This window comes from Emys orbicularis, chromosome 3, assembly GCF_028017835.1.
Source record: "Emys orbicularis isolate rEmyOrb1 chromosome 3, rEmyOrb1.hap1, whole genome shotgun sequence".
Taxonomy (NCBI): domain Eukaryota; kingdom Metazoa; phylum Chordata; order Testudines; family Emydidae; genus Emys; species Emys orbicularis.
The window spans coordinates 151,861,613-151,880,625 of NC_088685.1; the positions used below are offsets into that span (position 1 = coordinate 151,861,613).

The 19,013-nt window shown below is 53.1% G+C and overlaps 1 protein-coding gene across 1 annotated transcript; it reads left to right on the forward strand.

Moving 5' to 3' along the window:
* The first annotated feature begins 1,768 nt into the window (after window positions 1-1,768).
* Window positions 1,769-17,985, forward strand: TMEM151B (transmembrane protein 151B). The gene is made up of 2 exons (XM_065401472.1): window positions 1,769-1,858; window positions 16,549-17,985. Exons 1-2 carry the CDS (start codon window positions 1,769-1,771, stop codon window positions 17,983-17,985), a joined length of 1,527 nt encoding a protein of 508 aa, XP_065257544.1.
* The last annotated feature ends 1,028 nt before the right edge of the window (window positions 17,986-19,013 follow it).

Consider the following 19,013-nt stretch of genomic DNA (forward strand, 5'->3'; position numbering starts at 1 on the left):
TCTTCTAGACTAATACATAGCCTTACTTCAACAGGCAGCTTTGCATATCCAGTTAGACAAATATATTACCGTAATACATATATCCCATGCAATGTATTGTATTTTCCTAATAAAACAAGTTTTTTATATATATTTGAATGATAAAAAAGTAAGGTGAAAATCAGAAAAAACAAATAATACTTTTTGTAAAGCCTGGGATTTTTTTTTATAAAAATCAGTTTAACCTTTATGTACATGAATCCATGGGATCCGTGAGTTATCAATACCTACATAAATGGATCATGTCTCCCCTGAGTGGCTCAAACCCATGAGGATAAATACCCGCTACTTACACTCGATAAGAGTTTCCCCCTTAATTCAAATATATGGGACTTGTGCTTTGGGGACTGAAGGCCAGGGGTTTGCTCCCCGCCATGGAGTCTATTTTCATGTGGCTCTGATTCATTAAACCCCTAATGGTGCCCCCTCAAAGCAGCTGCCTGTCTCAGGCATTCTCACACCTATTGAAAGTCACAAACATTCAGTGCTGAAAAAAGGCTCCAGATTGCCAGGCCTGGAGCCTAAAAATCTCTAGCCAGAGAACAGGTAGAGCAGCAGGTTAAATTTCCTTCATAGCCTCACCCACCAATGTATCTCAGCCCTGCCTGGGGGAACCAACCTCCAAGGAGAAAGGGAGCTTAGTCACCTTAGCCTCTTAGGAGGCTGCTAGCAATGATCCAGTTCATGGGGTTTGTGATCTGAACACCTGCCTGCTAGGAACTGGGCTGAGACCCACCATACTCATTTGACTGCCTGGCGATCAGATGGGAAAGACTGTCTGGTGCCACCCAACCTGAGGTGGACTGGAAGTGGTGCACAGATTTTCCCTTCAGCCATCCAGAGTCCTCCCCCCACCGTGAAATGCACCTGCTCTCCCTCCAGAGCCTTCCCCAGCCCTGCTTCTCCCTTGCATGTGGGGGTGGGGGTGGGGTGTGTGCCTAGCCCTCCCCGGGCCCCCAGACAGCAGCGGGAGTGGCCTGCAGCAACCCGCACAACGGAGGGTGGGGGGCTCCAAGGCTGCCCCGCTCCCTCCCCGCGGGGTCCCTCACACTCCAGACGGGAGCCGAACACGTGCCAAGCCCCGGGCACGATTCTAACCGCGGCCAGGGCGGCGGTTCCTGCGCTCGCCAGAGCAGCAGCCGCGCGGCGGGGCCGGGTTGCGGCGAGCTCGGCGGCTCTCGCGCACGGCGCGGGGAGGCGGGGTGGGGTGGGGTGGGGCGGGGCGGCGCGCGGGGAAGGGGGGGTCCCTCCCGCGGCACAAAGGGAGGGAGGGAGGCAGCGCGGCGGCCGCAGCCTCAAGGTCACATTTCTCCCGGCAGAGGGAGAGAGAGGAGCGAGGGCGGCCGCGCTCCCCGCCCCTGCCCCCTCCTCCCACCCCCGTGCTCCCCGCCTGCCCCTCGTCTCCCCCGCCCCTTCTCCCCTCCCCGGCTCCCCCCGCCCGGCTTTCCCGCTCAGCCTCGGGGGCTGCGGCAGCCCGGCCACGGACTAGCCCTGCGGCCCGAGCGCGCTGTCCATGGTGGGGCGGCTGGGCTGCGAGCTGCCGGCTGCCCGCCCAGCAGCGCGGGGCTTTGGGGCCATGCCGGGCACGGCGGCGGCGGCTCCCCGGCGTCCCCCGGCGCCCCGCTGCTTGGCGAGCGCCTGGCTGGTGGCGGAATAATGCGTCTGCTGGGCGCCAGCGCTGGCCACCTGGGAGGCACCGCGCCGGGGGGCCGCCCGCCGCCCCGCCACCATGTCCCCCCCAGCCTCGGCGGCCGCGGCCGGCGAGAGAGGCAGCAGCACGTCGGTGCCTCCGGAGGAGGCGGAGGGGGGCCGAGAGGAGGTGAGGACAGAGCGACCTGCCCGCCCCGCCGGGCGGCTGCTTGGCGCTCCCCGGCTGCATGCGAGCGGCTTTGCATGGCACGGGCATGGCAGCGCGCTTGAGGCTCCGCTCCGCGGGGTTACACCCCGGCTCTGACCGGGCCGGGGCTTTGCATCCAGGTACGGCAGCCTCCGCTCGCGCCAGGGGCCGAGCTGGGCCCGGGGGGGCAGAGAGGGGCACCCCGCAGTGCAGCCCCTTTCCCGATCCTGGCTCACTCGGGCCGGGGCCGGGGGATTCCCAAGGCCCCGCTGGCAGGGGGAGGTGAAGCCCTTATGGGCGCTGGGGGACGGGGACCATCTGGGAGCGCGGCGGGGTGCAGACCCCCGGGTGGGGGGCGGCTGAGAGCTAGGAAGGACGGGATGAAATTGAACAAAGGAAAACGTAGGCTGGATGGAAGATGCTGGGGAATCCTCCCTCCCATAAAGTGCTGGAGCCCCAGGGCCTGGCACAAGGCAGTAGAAAATAGACCTGTAGGGATCCGTCCAGCTCTGGTTCCCCGGGGATGGACAAGAGGGGACATAACAGGGCTTCCCTAGCTCTAACTTGTATGGTTCAGTGGGTAGGAGATAGTTAAGACTGGCCAACGGCATGGAGCAAATTTTCTATGGGTGTAAGATGTGCAAGTAGACTCTAGGTAATGGAGTCCTGCTTCTTACACCAGCTGCAAATTTAGGCTGATGGGGTCTCTGTAAGGGACTGTGCCAGAGTCTGGTGGGTAGCAGTGCGGACTTGCCACAGCTAGGGGAAGCCCTTGTCTGCCAGCTGGTCCTCCTTAACCCAGTTACCTCATACCTGACAGGGCAGGTTTAGCCAGCCTGTGGGTGTGAGAAGATCTATCTAGATAATTACCATCCATAGGAACGATCTAGTTCTTTGCCTACTTACAATCTATACATCCCTCTCTCCATTCTCGCTCTTGTTTCATTCTGTGCTTATCACCATGGTAGCTGAGCCTGTACTGCTCTGAACTGGAACAACCATACAAACACAGGGATGGAAAAGCTCTGCGGGAGGCAGGAGATCTGGATGTGGGGGGAACACGCATGGGATAGCATGGAACGGTTGACTGTTTTAGGAGGCAGAGGAACAGATGAAAGCACCAGCTTGTTGTTCCCGCCAAGGGGAAAGCACTGGGCACTGACCTGAAAGGTGTTGGCTTATTGCGTTAAAAGGAAGTTGTGGTGCCCAGTAAGAATATGGGAAACCCTCTTGGCAGCGTGCCGGGGGCCAGTATGTAAGTGCATGATTCCCCCTGAAGGAAGTTGGACTGGCACTGGGGAAGGGGGGTTGTTGATGCGCAGAAGCTAGAGGGATTCCCCAGCTGCTGCTCCATCGGGCGCATCAGGGATTTGGGATGCAAGGGAGATGCAGCTGCTCTTCGTGTGCTTCTTTCTTGGGATTGAATGCTAGGGAGGCATGAAATGCAGACTAGAGTAGGCTAGGAGCCATGTGCCCTCTGGCTCCAGGAATGCTGCTGCGCTGTGGTCATCTTGATGGGCCTTCTTGCAGAGTCCACGCATCAGACACGGAACAGCAAGGAGCTAGCTGTATGTGCTACAGGCAGCCAGAGGCATGGGGGATGCTGGGGAATCCTTTTGTTTACCAGAGAGAAGCATGTTCACTTATTAGGGTCTCCAGGAAATGAAGCAATATTGACCAGGATGACCCACCAGTGATCCGTGGGGCAGTGCCATACTGTGAGCACCTGTCTGGGGATTAAAGACTCTGGTCTTCTAGCTGTGGGGTTGGTCCTTGCCTGAGCTATCTGCTCTTGGAATACACACAGCCAGAAATGCAGTTAGTCAATACCATGGGAGAGAGTGACTCCAGCTGTTCTTAAGAGCCACAAGCTGAGTAGGGGTGCTGCTGGGAGGGTGGGGTGACAGTTGTTGGCTGCTGCATAATCCCAGTATTCTCTGCCCTCCGTTTACTTGGGAGGCACACACACGCACACTTTTCTAAAAATGTGTTTAATTGTGAACGCGTTCGTGAGAGATTCGAGCACCATCTGGAGTAGGAAAAAGAGGGAAGGACAGAGAAGCTATGCATGTGCCGCACACACAGCTCTGCTGCTGCCCCTCACTCCTGACTTGCACCCCTCCTGCTATTCCAGCCCGGTGTTCCCCACACACAGCTGTCCCGCTGACCCACACTCCCCTGACCGCCTTGCCCCATGACCATTAGCCTCCTGAGTCCAGGGCTTCTCTTGAGCAGATGCTGAGAATTTGAGCCAAACTGTGGGGTGATTTTGTATTGTAGGGTGATGCTTAGCCTGGGTTGGGACAAGGTCCCTCACCTCTTTAGACCTGAGCAGCCAGGTCCCCAGAGGGAAGGCTGACTGTGATGCTGCCTCAAAGGGAACCGAGTCCCTAGCTGATGGTGGCGGGGTGTCCTTTTTTTAAGAAAAAACACAACAGTGTTATTTTCATGTAATTATAGGGACTGGTGATTGGTGCTGGAGTGAGAGCCCTGGGGAATGACAGCCTCTATGCGAGAGCAAGTATAACATGAGCCATGCCAGGGTCAGCATCCCTCACACATGCCATCCCCTGTCTTGGGGACTGTGAGAAGATAGTCTAGTCTTTGATCTTTCTGCTGAGGCTGCCAACAAGGATGTCAGTATAATATAATCCAGTTCTGGCTGACAGGAGTGTTTGAGTCTGGTACCAATAGTGCAAAAAGCATGAGCTACTCCACTGCTTGAGCTAAAGGAGTATTTCCCTTAGCTAGCAGCTATAGTAGGCTCTTATCTCCTTATGTGGAACCTCCATTAGAGAAGGACAAAGCCCCTTACTCTCTTAGCGTGGGTTACACAGCCATGCTGGCGTTTTTCATAATGTTGACAGCTGCCCTCTGGGAACCAGGTAGAGAAACCATGTGCTCATTTCACATAGGTACCAGACAGCCATCGCACTGTGGTGACTTTTGATCCCTACCCATCAGGCCAGACCTGAAAAAGCAACATATCCCCTCAAATGCCCAGTCACCACAAAGGTTAGGTGGAAGCATTGCTGTCTCCGTGCAGAGCCTGTCCGAGGCCTCCGGTCCTGTTGGGGATGGAACATTCTTATACTGAGATTGGCAGGACATGCTGCTGCATTCACTGTTCACAAAGACCGAGTCCCTGAGGAACATGCCCAGTTCCCAACTGTAGGTGACCATTGGGCAGAGCCTGTAGGGGACATTGGAGAGAAGGGCAGGATACTGGACAACATGGAGATGAAAGTGAGGGGAACTACAGTTGCTCTGCCCTCCTTGATGGTGCCTTGCATTGTTACATCCCATACCAGGGCACTGATTTCCCCAAAACCTGGTACAGTTTCGGCCACTGCTCTGTGTAACCCCAGGGCTGCCTGAGGGCTGGAGGGAATCCAAAAAAATCCTGTCTGCCACATGCACATTGGGCTGAACCAGTACCACTCCACTCAGCCATGCAGTTCCGCCAGGGACGACTTTGGCCCCTCTCCCTGTCACACTAACACCCAAGCTCTCAGACTGTGGCCTGCTTCTGCAGAACCCAGTGCCATCCTATCCACGCTGATGAGGTGCAAGTCAGATTGGATTCTCTCAGACATCCATTTGTGGCAATTCCAGCCTGTCCCCAACCCCAGCAAGCACTGAAGCCTGGGAATAAGCTATGGGTCCCTGCTCCCATTCTCAGGTGACTTCAGTGGGTAGAACAAACCCTCCCCACATCCCGGTGTAATCTGGAAGCCGTGGTATCACTGCAGCAGGTTCCCTGCACCAGGTCTCCCTCTGTCCCAAATGCACAGCTTTCCCCGTCCCTCTGCAGTTGGCAGCACTGCCAGCCTTGGGTGAGCCAGATGTTTCCTCTGGGAAGCATCACAGCGAGGGTGTAGGGATGTGAGGCACAGCTGCAGGGTTTGCTCAGATGTGGGCTGACACCCTCACCAAGTCAGACAAGGGACAGCCAACCCAGGGGCCAGCCCATTGAAGTCAGTGGGGTTTCCCAGGTGTGACCCTGGGCAGAGTCTGGCCCCTCCAAGTCTTGTTCTGGGGATTGGCTGCTGCAGGGGAGGCACAAGGCTTAATCTCTTATCTGATGTAAGTAAATCTGCAAGGCAGAGCCATGGAAACTGCTGCTAATGACTCCCAGCAGATTAACCTGCAACTCACTGCCACTTTGCTCCATGCAGGAGCCACCTGAACCCCACACTGGTGCCTTGGGGCTCATGACTTCAGCATTTTGGAGCTCTGTCTCTGGGACACATAACCCCCTCAAACTCCTGGCCAGGCCATACTTGGATGACACTGGAAAGCTGAGTGGTATAAGGTCATGGAGATGGATTGGGGGACAGGTGCGTGTCCAAAAATCAAGGATGTTCTTTGCTGGTGAGATGGAGGGTAGGTGAGAAATCCTTTTCCCAGCTCCCTTGCAGTTGATCTGTTTCTCCTAACCTAGCCATCACATTGGGGTGTGTGTGGGGGGGGGGGAGGGGCGGCAGCAGGGAAGAACTGTTGGTGCAAAGTTGGGCATGGGTTGGGTCCATTTAGGGGAAAGTGCAGGAGTCCAGGTGGCAGGGAACAGTTTGGGTCACTTGTTAAGTAGAGGGGTCATAGACATGGGAAGGGTTGGACTGTTTGGAAAGAGTTCTGACCAGAGCAACAAGTCATCTACAGAGCTCAAAGGGGCTCTCAATTTGCTTTGTATTCAAAGTTGGAGCAGCAGTGAGGGTAGGAATGGAAAAGGGCTGGTTAGGCCATTCAGCTAGTCTCCTGGGAGCTGGGTTGTCCCATACAGCCCATTCTGCAGGGCTCCATATGCTCCCACGTGCTGGAGAAGGAGATTCCCCAGATCTCAAGGTCAGGGAGCCTTTCAAATAATTTAGTCCAAACGATGACTTACAATGTCATTTTATTCCCCCACCTCCTGCTCTCCATGTTTCTTTGAGTCACTTCACTGCCAGGTGTAAGTTCTGCTCCTGTCAGCCCCTGCAGCAGCCAGTGCAGGTGGAGGTGAGGAAGATAGGGTCCATTCTGCCTCAGGCATCAGTAGCAGCATTGACTGCTTGCGTTGGATTTCAGCATCTTTAATCTCGGTGATGATGTCAGAGGCAGAACCCGGGTGAAGTAGCTATTGTTGTGTCAGGGCATGGGAGGTGAAAATAGTAATGTCACCCTTTGCCCTTCCCATCTGAGCACCTGAAAGCACTTCAGACACGTCTGTGAACCTGGCCTCCACCGCCCGCTGGGTTCAGGATCATTATTCCCCTATAGAGTGGGAAACTGAGGCACAGAGAGATGAAGGGACTTGATCAAGGTCATGCAGTGAGCCAGTGTCAGAGCCAGGGATGGAAGCCAGGAAGCTTGGCTCCTGTCTGTTAGTAGTAGAAGAATCTATACTTGCAGGTGTAAGAACAGATTTGCTAAGCACACCGGGATGTTAAGAAGTACAGCTAGTGGAGGATGCTTACAGTGAACTCAGCTAGAGGGAAACCCTGTTTACAATGAAATAGGGCAAACTTCTCGCCTCATTTCATTGGTCTGCAGTGGGCAGATCACGGCAGCAGTCGTAGTGCAGTCTCCACTGCTGAGAGAGAAGCTGTTCTGGCAGTAAAGGGATTTCCCCTATGCCGGCTTCTTTGGTGTTCTGGACTTTTCCATATCGCCAGTTCTCTTCCTTAAAGCCAGGGGCCCAGAGGAAAGGCCCCACTTCCTTGGTAGCCCCTGCAGGCAGCTCTAGCAGAATTTCCATCTGGGGCGATAGCTTTGGAGTTGTGGGTCTTTCACCGAGAGTAAATTTGCAGCGTGAGGAGAGAGAGAGTGTGTGTGTGTGTGTGTGTGTGCGTGTACAGTTTGTAGCAGGGTTACTGTGACCCTGTAAAGCACTGCAGTATTTAAATGCTGCGTAGTCTCAGGAGGAGGCTGATGCGTGGACTAGAGCTCTACTGAACCTAGCTCCTGGGATAAAGGCTTTGCCTGCAGCGCTTCTGATGCCCTGGATAGGTAACTGCAAAGGGCTTCACCTTGGACTTGCCACAGGGCTACCTGGAAGCTTCAGCAGGTGGTGTCTGCCTCCTGAGCAGGGCAGGCCACTGAGAGCACGTCACACCCTGCATTGGCCACCAGGTGAAATTCAACTATCCCCAAAGCCCCACGTGGCCTGGGGCCCATCTCCCTCCAGGACTGACGCCCCGACCCCACTCTGCCAATACAGCACATTGAATTATTTGGTTGATTCCTTTTCTCTGTTTGTGAGTTACCTGCAAACCAGGCCTGATTTCTGCAAATGTGCTCATCGTTTCCCATTGGCCAGTGAACCCCACACATACCTTGAGATTAGCATGGACCTTAGGGATCTGCCAGAGGCACAAGGCTACCCTGCTTCAGGGCCCCCTGTGCTCTGATGCCCTTCAGCATTACAGGACCTCTCCTGCTGTATCATAAAGCAGACTCAGGACTTCTGGGTCAGGCTGTGCCCCATAATCTGTGAGGGGGAAGCTGGGGAATACCTCTTGGATGGCCCCCTTCTGCACTGGGAAACCTCCTGGGCTGTGAGGCTCCAATGGAACTGCTCTGCTGGGGAGCTGGAAGAGGGAAGCAGAGGGCCCTGGAGCTCCTGTGATTCTGCAGCGCTGCCAGGGAATAGAGGACAAAGGGAACTCCTGCAATTCTACAGGGCAGGCTGAGCTAGGGAGCAGAGCATAGGGGGAATCTGGGAGATCTTATAATGCTGGGCAGGGCTGGGCTGAGCTGGCAAAAAGGACATGGGGGTGGGGGCAGAAGAGAAAGCCAGGGGGATGTTGTGGCTGCACTACAGGGCTGAGGAGCTGAGAGGATTCAGCAGGGCTCTGAACCAGGCCCTCCCACTAGGTGCTCCCTTCCTTTTTCCCCGTTCTCCTTCCTCTCCCTTTTTGCTTCGTTCTTTCACTCCCTGCCTCCGGAGCCCTGCAGATGTGACACTGATGCAATTCTGTGTCGTGATTCAGAGAAGGGCTGGGACTTGCTTCTGTCAGATCTGAAGTTCCCAGCTCCATCACACACAGAGCCAGCCCCCAGCTTTTTGTGCTGAGGCTGTTGCCTGGAGACTAGTTCTGCCCAAGAGACCCATCCCCAGGCTCTAGAACCCAGCCAGCTCCTCCATGTGCACCCTGGGAGTTTAGCGTTCTTCATACTCCAGGAGCAAGAGAAACACAGGTTTCCCATGGAAATGTGAAGGGTTTTATCCAGCCACCATTCCCCTCACTGCGTGAGCCCCGGCTGCATTTCTCTTTGATGTTCTACACACAGCGCTCTGTGTTCCACTCATTAAAGGCACACTCCTAGGGTGGGAATCTCACTGCAGCAGAGTGAAGAAATCTCAGTGTTCTGAGCCAAATCCAGGTCCCACGCCATTCAGTGGCAAAACTCCCATTGGCAGCAGCAGGACCAGAACCTGGTTTGTAGGGTCATATTTTGGCAAGTTTCAGGAGGAAGGATCAGCATTTTGGAGACCAGGTCAGGACTCACGTTCTAGCCCCAGCTTGGGGGGAAGGGGTTGTGGTTAAAGCACTGGATTTCTCGATTCTATTGCCAGCACTGCCAATGATTCATTGTGTGACCCTGGTTCAGTTCCCTCCCTACTATGTGCCTCAGTTTCCCCTCTCTACTGGGTGACACTGGTACTGACCCAGCTCCTGAGAGGGCGAGGAGGGTTATGAGACTGAATTCATTAGTGTCTGTAAAGCCCTTTGGGATCCTTGGATGGAAGGGGCCAGAAGGTTGTTATTGAAACGGCAGGGCAGAAGCAGTGCCCATTGAGTTTGCATGCACACTGCTGATAGTACATTCATTCTCTGTGCACCAGGGCAGGGGAAACACCCCAGGGTAAGAAGCACAGGCACGGGTTCCAGTTGGTGAGGCTAGACCCCACACGTATACAGTGAGCTTAGCTAGGTGCACGTGGGCAGATCACAGTTTAAGAGCAATGACAGTCATGGGCCAACATTTCAGGTTTTGTAAATGGTGGGAGACGGTCATTACCTATGCACCATCCCCTGTGCACCTCCTCAAGGCAAAGCATGGTGCTGCATCCACTCAGCCTCAGTTTCCTCAACAGAATTTCCAGCCAGCTGTGGTGACTTACATGGCTCAGCCCTCTGGCCAGGTCACCACAAAAGTCCATCTCCCTTCTGGGGTAGCAGACTCCAAAGTTACAGTCCAAAACAAACGCCAGATAAAGGAGTCTTTGTACCAGCTGGGCCTAGTTCTGAGCTCCTACAGTGTTATTTGTTCATCCCTGTGGCGGGGCGATGACTCATTGGCACAGCGCCTCCTGCTGGTCGTCCTGGGAATTAGCTCTTCCAGCCCAGAGCGCCCTCTGCGGGCTGGTGTCTTGCCTGCTGCTGGCCCCGTGTCCTTCCCAGATCCCAGTGCCCTTTACCCAGGGGTTCTGCCCACCGCAATACCCCCTCACTCTGGCTCTCCCCCCCCTCAGAGGAATCCCCAACCCTCTAAACCCACCTTGCCTCAGTGGCTACTGCCAGTCTCCATTTAGCCCCCGCTCACTGGGGCTGACGGCAGTCTGTAAACCACTCATCACCAGCAAGGGGGGTTGGACCAGTTGCCTCTGCCTATTCCTGGGCTGCCCCTCTGCAGCCCTAGTACCCTTTTGTGGGCCCTTAACTCGGCCTGCAGCCTAGGCTTTGCTAGGCTGGAGCTCCCCAGCTCCCTCTGCCCTTCCCCAGCACTGCTCCACCCTAGGTATCCTTCTCAGCTCCCAGGCAACCAGGTCCTTCTCCCTCAGAAAGCTAGAGAGAGAATGGTGTCTATGTCAGTCTCTGACCCTCAGCCCTCTTATAGGGCCAGCTGTGGTCAGATTGGGGTGTGGCCCCACCTATGGCTGCTTCCCCCAATCAGCCTAGCTTTTTCCCCACCACAGCCCTCTCCCAGGGCTGTTTTAAGCCCTTTAGGGCAGGAGCGGGGTGACTACCCCGCTACAATCCCCCAACCCACTTCACTTCAGGTGAGGCACCCCCTGCCATGACTTGGCTTAACAACAAATCAGTGGATGCCAGGTATATCCAAATAATCCCATGTCAGGAGCTCCCTTCCCTCCAGGGAAGCTCTGACAAGCTGCAGTCTCATTCAGTGCCTCACTCCAACTACTTTTCTTTCCCCGTGAGAGCTGTTGGCTGTAGGCAGCCCCTAACTGAGCCAGCACTCTTCTTTTTAGCCCCTTCCTTCAGGCCTGACATCCACAGACAGGAATAGCAGGTGGGGCTGAGTGAGCTTCCAGTAGCCCATTAACCCTTTTCAGGTTCGTGTGGGGCTTGTAAGCCCCCTGACAGGAGTTACAAAAGAATTTAAATGCAAACGGCTGATTCTAGATAAACCTTATCAGAGACCCAAACAAATAGCAGCAGCATCGGTGGGTGAGTACATTGATACCACTGCCCTCATGTGGACCAATATTGTCTCATTATTTCCTTGTACTCCCCCATCTATCTGTCTGTATCCATCTTCTGTCTCTTGTCTGATACATAGATCGTCAGCTTGTTGGGGCAGGGACCGTCATTTTGGTCTGTGTTTGTACAGTGCCTAGCACAATGGGGTCCTGGTCCGTGACTCGGGCTCCTGAGTCCTATGGCAATACAAAGAAATAATAATAATAATGGAGAAGGTTTATCTAGAAGCAGCTGCTTACCTCCTGTTAATACAGAAGAACCAGGAAGTGAAGCTAGCGAAGAGAAGCATACATAGTGAACAGACAGCATCAGTGCAGCCAAATCAATGAGATGTTAAAGTTTCTGTCCATTTCAATAGCCTCAGGTGCTGTCAGTAATGCAGGGAAGGTATTGAAACAACTAGGGGATTATTCTTTTGACTGTGTTGCTGTAAATAATGTTTTAGATTCCTGTCACATTCTTCATCCCAAAGCACGTGATTGGGCACATGAAGGGACTGCTCCTCTTTCTGCTGAAATGCAGCCACCTCTGGGGTGGGATGCCACAGCCATCCTCAACCAACACTATATTTTATAGGAGGGGAAGTAAATAATAACAATATTGTACATTTACAGGGCCACAGAACATCCAATCCTAAAAGTACAGGGGCTAGGGCACCACTGGAGATGTTGAGAGGGAGACAACAGGAGGAGAAAGGGGATATTTTTGGCCAAGGGCACTGGGGCAAACTGTGATTCTTAGAAAAAGTGTGGTGGGATCTTTACCATCTCTGAAGATCATTCGGGGTCATGTTTGTTAGGGGCTCATCTAAATACAGAGCTATTTACATGCACTGTCAACTGCAGGGAGCCCAGCTTCCCTATCATGGAAAAACGATAACGTAGAATTGCTGCACAAGTTCAGCCCAGTGGTCCACCTTAGCCCAGTATCCTGTCTGTGACAGTGGCTAACATAGGCTGTTTCATAGGAAGGTGCAAGAAACTCTGCAGTGGACTGTTATGAAATTACCTGGCCCCAGGTGAAGTCTCCTCCTATCCCTATCAGTTAGAAGCTGATGCATGCCTTAAAGCAGAAGGGTTTCTATCCCTTCTATTTTTGTCTCCTCTCTAATGTAACCCTGGATGTTTTCATTATTCACATAAATGTCTCACAGACTCATAGACTTTAAGGTCAGAAGGGACCATTATGTTCATCTAGTCTGACCTCCTGCACAACGCAGGCCACAGAATCTCACCCACCCACTCCTGTAACAAACCCCTAACCTATGCCTGAGTTATTGAAGTCCTCAAATTGTGGTTTAAAGACCTCAAGGTGCAGAGAATCCTCCAGCAAGTGACCCGTGCCCCACGCTGCAGAGGAAGGTGAAAAACCTCCAGGGCCTCTGCCAATCTGCCCTGGAGGAAAATTCCTTCCCGACCCCAAATATGGCGATCAGCTAAACCCTGAGCATGTGGGCTAGACTCACCAGCCAGCACCCAGGAAAGAATTCTCTGTAGTAACTCAGATCCCACTCCATCTAACATCCCATCACAGACCATTGGGCATATTTACCTGCTAATAATCAAAGATCAATTAATTGCCCAAATTAGGCTATCCCATCATACCATCCCCTCCATAAACTTATCAAGCTTAGTCTTGAAGCCAGATATGTCTTTTGCCCCCACTACTCCCCTTGGAAGGCTGTTCCAGAACTTCACTCCTCTAATGGTTAGAAACCTTCGTCTAATTTCAAGTCTAAACTTCCTAATGTCCAGTTTATATCCATTTGTTCTTGTGTCCACATTGGTACTAAGCTTAAATAATTCCTCTCCCTCCCTGATATTTATCCTTCTGATATATTTATAAAGAGTAATCATATCTCCCCTCAGCCTTCTTTTGGTTAGGCTAAACAAGCCAAGCTCTTTGAATCTCCTTTCATAAGACAGGTGTTCCATTCCTCGGATCATCCTAGTAGCCCTTCTCTGTACCTGTTCCAGTTTGAATTCATCCTTCTTAAACATGGGAGACCAGGACTGCACACAATATTCCAGATGAGGTCTCACCAGTGCCTTGTATAACGGTACTAACACCTCCTTATCTTTACTGGAAATATCTCGCCTGATGCATCCCAAGACCGCATTAGCTTTTTTAACGGCCATATCATATTGGCGGCTCATAGTCATCCTGTGATCAACCAATATTCTGAGGTCCTTCTCCTCCTCTGTTACTTCCAACTGATGCATCCCCAATTTATAACCAAAATTCTTGTTATTAATCCCTAAATGCATGACCTTGCACTTTTCACTATTAAATTTCATCCTATTACTATTACTCCAGTTTACAAGGTCATCCAGATCATCCTGTAGGATATCCCGGTCCTTCTCTGTATTAGCAATACCTCCCAGCTTTGTGTCATCCGCAAACTTTATTAGCACATTCCCACTTTTTGTGCCAAGGTCAGTAATAAAAAGATTAAATAAGATTGGTCCCAAAACCGATCCCTGAGGAACTCCACTAGTAACCTCCCTCCAGCCTGACAGTTCACGTTTCAGTATGACCCGTTGTAGTTTCCCCTTTAGCCAGTTCCTTATCCACCTTTCAATTTTCATATTGATCCCCATCTTTTCCAATTTAGCTAATAATTCCCCATGTGGATCCGTATCAAATGCCTTACTGAAATCGAGGTAAATTAGATCCACTGCATTTCCTTTGTCTAAAAAATCTGTTACCTTCTCAAAGAAGGAGATCAGGTTGGTTTGGCACTATCTACCTTTTGTAAAACCATGTTGTATTTTGTCCCAATTACCATTGACCTCAATGTCCTTAACTACTTTCTCCTTCAAATTTTTTTCCAAGACCTTGCATACTACAGATGTCAAACTAACAAGCCTGTAGTTGCCTGGATCACTTTTTTTTCCCTTTCTTAAAAATAGGAACTATGTTAGCAATTCTCCAGTCATACGGTACAACCCCTGAGTTTACTGATTCATTAAAAATTCTTGCTAATGGGCTTGCAATTTCATGTGCCAGTTCCTTTAATATTCTTGGATGAAGATTATCTGGGCCTCCCGATTTAGTCCCATTAAGCTGTTCGAGTTTGGCTTCTACCTCGGATGTGGTAATATCTACCTCCATATCCTCATTCCCATTTGTCTTCCTACTATTATCCCTAAGCTCCTCATTAGCCTCATTAAAGACTGAGGCAAAGTATTTGTTTAGATATTGGGCCATGCCTAGATTATCCTTAACCTCCACTCCATCCTCAGTGTCTCATTCTCCTAAACTCTTGCTTGACTTGAATGTTATGTCTTGGAGCAATGAGTTCCAGAAGTTTAATAGTGCTTTGGGTATAAAACCTGAGGCTACGTCTACACTACAGAGCCTATGCCAGCATAGCCCCCTGGTGTAGACACAACATATGCCGTCAGAAGTTTTTCTGTTAGTGTAGGAATACCACCTCCCCGAACAACATTGTCTAAGCTGACCAAAGCACTTTCTGTCAGCATAGCTGCATCTACACTGGGGTTTTTGTCAGCATAGCTACATCACTAGGGGGTGTGGTTTTTTCACACCCCTGACCGATATTGCTATGTTAGTATAAGTTTTAAATGTTCACTCCTATGTGGCCTAAAACACGGAGAAGGGGAAGAGAACTAAAGTCATTCACACATTGTAATAACAATGGACAATGCATCAAAGCATCTCTGCTTGCATAAGCTAGAGGAGACTAGTAAGATCCCAACACCCCTTAATGACTGCTTTGCTAGCAGCTCACAGCTGGGGTCCCACATTCTGGCTCCACTTGCGACATCTTCCTGGACACTGCTGTGTTATTTGATGTGCATAGGTTCACGCCCCAACTTGCTTCGCAATAACTTGCCATAGAAACAACCCATAAGTAGGGTGAGGCTGGACCAGTGCTTGAATGGGACATCTTCCAGGAAGTGGTGTAGGTTCTTCATTGGGAGGTGCTCTTCCTGAGTTGTTACCAAACTCCTAGTAGCATGGCGTTATGGGGTGCTGTAGTACAGGTGCTGTGTTTTAGATGAGGTGTAAAACTGGTATCCTGCCCACTCCTGTTCATTAAAGATCCCTGAGCAATTTTCTCAAGAAGGGTTTTCACCCCCGGGTCAGAGCCAGATTCCTCAGTGCTTGATGGAGGGTGGGGGAGTTGCATGCTAAAGGCCACTGTTGCAGTGATGGGGGAAAACTTGCACATTCGAGGTTACTGTTGCAGTTCCAGGGGTGTTGGGGAACTTGCATGCGAGAGGTCACTGTCACAGTGCTGGGGGGAACTTGCATGCTAGAGGTCACTTCCATAGTGCGGGGGAGCTTGCACGCTGAAGGTCACTGTTGCAGTACAAGGGGTGGGAAACTTGTACTCTAGGCCACTGTTCCGCTTTCAGTGCCATTTGTGTCAGGCATTGTTGGAGGAACAGCCCTAGAGGGATTTACAACCTCTCCGGCAGAAGAGCCTTTCCTGCGGCTGGCAGGTTAACAGCTGGACTGCCATACATGCTGACAGCTGCCCCGTGAGTGGAATTGCTGCTCAGGGGAGCACCTCGCTGATTTACACTCATGGCAGGCAGCGAGGAATAGGGGACGCAGCCACTTAGCCTGGGGCTGGAGCCTGCAGCAACAGTGAATCATGGCAGAGGCTTGCAGGCAAGCCGGGCAATTACCGTTCTGAATCAGAGGTGGGATTGCCCTTCCCTAGGTGTCCAGGAGGACATGGCATTGGCTTCAAGTGACAGAGGGGAGGGGGAGGGATCCTGACTGCTCTGCTCCTTGATGCTAGTTCATGAATGGAGCAGTGAGACCACAGTCAGTCTGGAGGGGAGGGTCATATGTCCATATCTTCCAGGCAGGGACAGCATGCTCTGTTCATGTTTCCTGGGAGAGGAGGGCACGTGGCAACCCTGGAAAGGCAGGAAGTGGGCACCGACTCCCACTGCGGTAGCCAGAGGCTGCACAATATGGGAATTGGGCATCAGTCACACGGAGCATCATCCCGGGATGAAGCACAGACCTCTGGCCCCTCTCGCCTGCCAGCTGAGAGGATTATCCCTGAGGAGTAACCTCTGAATGGGATCTGTTGCCTCTCTGAGGATGGCAATCTGGGATTCATTCTTTAGCCAGTTAATTGCAGGAGCTAATCAACGCTCTGTTCAGCGGGCTGGCTTTCCCCTTTCTGCTGCAGGCTATTAACTTCTCCCCCTGTTCTCTCTCCCCCTCTTCCCCGGTTCCCCTGGGCACCTGGAGCAGCAACGGCCGGTGAAGCAGTCCCTCAGTAAGTCCCTCTGCAGAGAATCCCACTGGAAATGCCTGCTCCTCTCCCTTCTCATGTACGGCTGCATGGGAGCTATGACCTGGTGCCATGTGACCAAGGTCACCCGGCTGACCTTTGACAGCGCCTACAAGGGCAAGTCCATGATGTATCACGATAGCCCCTGCTCCAATGGCTATGTTTACATCCCCCTGGCCTTCCTGGTGATGCTCTACGTGGTCTACCTGGTGGAGTGCTGGCACTGCTACACCCGCAACGAGCTGCAGTACAAGGTGGACGTGGAGAGCGTGCACGAGCGGGTGCAGAGAATGCAGCAGGCCACCCCGTGCATCTGGTGGAAAGCCATCAGCTACCACTATGTCCGGAGGACCCGGCAGGTCACCCGCTACCGCAATGGGGATGCCTACACCACCACCCAAGTGTATCACGAGAGGGTCAACACCCACGTGGCGGAGGCCGAGTTTGACTACTCCAACTGTGGGGTCAAGGACATCTCCAAAGACCTGATGGACCTGGAGAGCTACCCAGCCACTCGGCTCCGCTTCACCAAATGCTTCAGCTTTGCCAATGTGGAGTCCGAGAACTCCTACCTGACCCAGCGTGCCCGCTTCTTCACCGAGAACGAGGGGCTGGACGACTACATGGAGGCCAGGGAGGGGATGCACCTCAAGAACGTGGATTTCAAGGAATACATGGTGGCCTTTTCAGACCCAGACAACCTTCCCTGGTACGTGTCCCACTACGTCTTCTGGGTGGCTGCCCTGCTGACCCTGTCCTGGCCCCTGCGGGTGCTGAATGAGTACCGCACCTCCTACGTCCATTACCACGTGGAGAAGCTCTTTGGGTTTGACTTTGTGGCCGTAACACCAGCTGAGGAGCGCTCCTTCTGCAGGAGGATGCCCCGTGTCAACACGGTGGACAGCACTGAGCTGGAGTGGCACATCCGGTCCAACCAGCAGCTAGTGCCCAGCTACTCAGAGGCCGTCCTGATGGACTTGGTGGGGCTCTCCAGCTGCACCAGCTACTCCGCTTGCAGGTACGGGGGCTACCGGCAGAACTGCGAGCGGTGCCACAGGACTATAAGCAGCTCGTCCATCTTCTCCCGCAGCGCCCTGAGCATCTGCAACGGCAGCCCCAGGATCCCCTTCAGCAGCAGCCGCTTCTCGCTGGGCCGCCTCTACGGCTCCCGACGCAGCTGCCTCTGGCAGAGCCGGAGTGGGAGCCTGAACGAGCAGAGCTGCCCAACCGAGCAAACCCGGCTCTCCAGCCAGGTCACAGTGGAGGAGGAGGACCCTCCTGCTTACCAGGACGCCCTCTACTTCCCCGTCCTTATTGTGCACCGCAACGAGGGCTGCCTCAACCACGACCACCGTCACCTCCATCGGAACGGGTCCTGCATGGAGACCTCACTGTGAGTGGAGGGCGGCAAGGATCTCCCTCTTGATCACCGTGTCTCCAGTCACAGGGACTTGGGAAGTGGGGGGATAGCCAGGAAAATGAGGCATCAGTGCCCCACTCAACATGTGGGATGGAGAGGTCACTGCCTCTTGATCTCCAAGGATAGGCTCAGCAGCTGCTGCATTTGCCACATGGCTCCTCTGATGTCACGGAGGAGAGGGTGGCAGCAGGATGGGCGAGCAGCAGTGCCACCTGTGGCATGGCACAAAATGACAGACCGACGACCACACGCAGAAAATGGTAGAAAAGAAAGGACTGAAGGAGGGAGCTGGGTGCTGTAGTTCCACGCTCTGCCTCGAAAGGCTGGAATAGTGCTAAATGACAACTACTGCCCACCACCCTGCTGCACCCATGACCTCCGCCCCTCTCCCCCAGCGCTGCAGACTTACTCTCCCGCAGAGGGGTCCCGCACGGGGCCAAGGGGAACAAGGTCTGGCAGCACATTCCCTTTGGAGCAGCAATTAACTCCTCATGTGCCAAAGATCCTGGGGCACCTGGGCCCATAAAGCTGAAGGGCAGTTTAGAGGAAATGCTCAAGACCACAAGGCCAACTCTTTCCTCCTTTTGTTTAGACTGCGCTCCGACTGTTACACTGTCCTCAGCTGCTGGGATGGGCATTGCCACCAGATGGCTCTTTAGAAAGCCTCAGCACTCCAGGGCCAAGAATCAGCATCGCCTAGGTAAAGCTTAAAGCATTCCAAGTACTTTTCCATTTGGGGTTGCAAAGAGCAGGAAGCAACAGGGAATCTACTGAGGAAAGGCCAGGCCCGGCGTGAGAGCGCAGTCACAGCATGAAGCCAGTAGGTCTGGCAGGAGAAGGCCCAGCCTGCAAAGCAAACCAAGGAGACCTTTGTGTGCTGAGAGTCTTTGGGAAGCCAAAGACACCTGATGGGGAAGGGGTGAGTTGGGCAGCTGGGGACCCCCAGGTCTTGAAGTGAGCAAGGTCTAGTCATAATTAATTCAGCCAAGCAAGGAGTCTGGCATC

What these genes read in the sequence shown, in the direction of transcription:
- TMEM151B (XM_065401472.1), top strand. Translation starts at nt 1,769, where the DNA reads ATGTCCCCCCCAGCCTCGGCGGCCGCGGCCGGCGAGAGAGGCAGCAGC. An exon ending in CGGAGGGGGGCCGAGAGGAG is followed by an intron (nt 1,859 to 16,548) that starts GTGAGGACAGAG and finishes CACCTGGAGCAG; the next exon opens with CAACGGCCGGTGAAGCAGTC.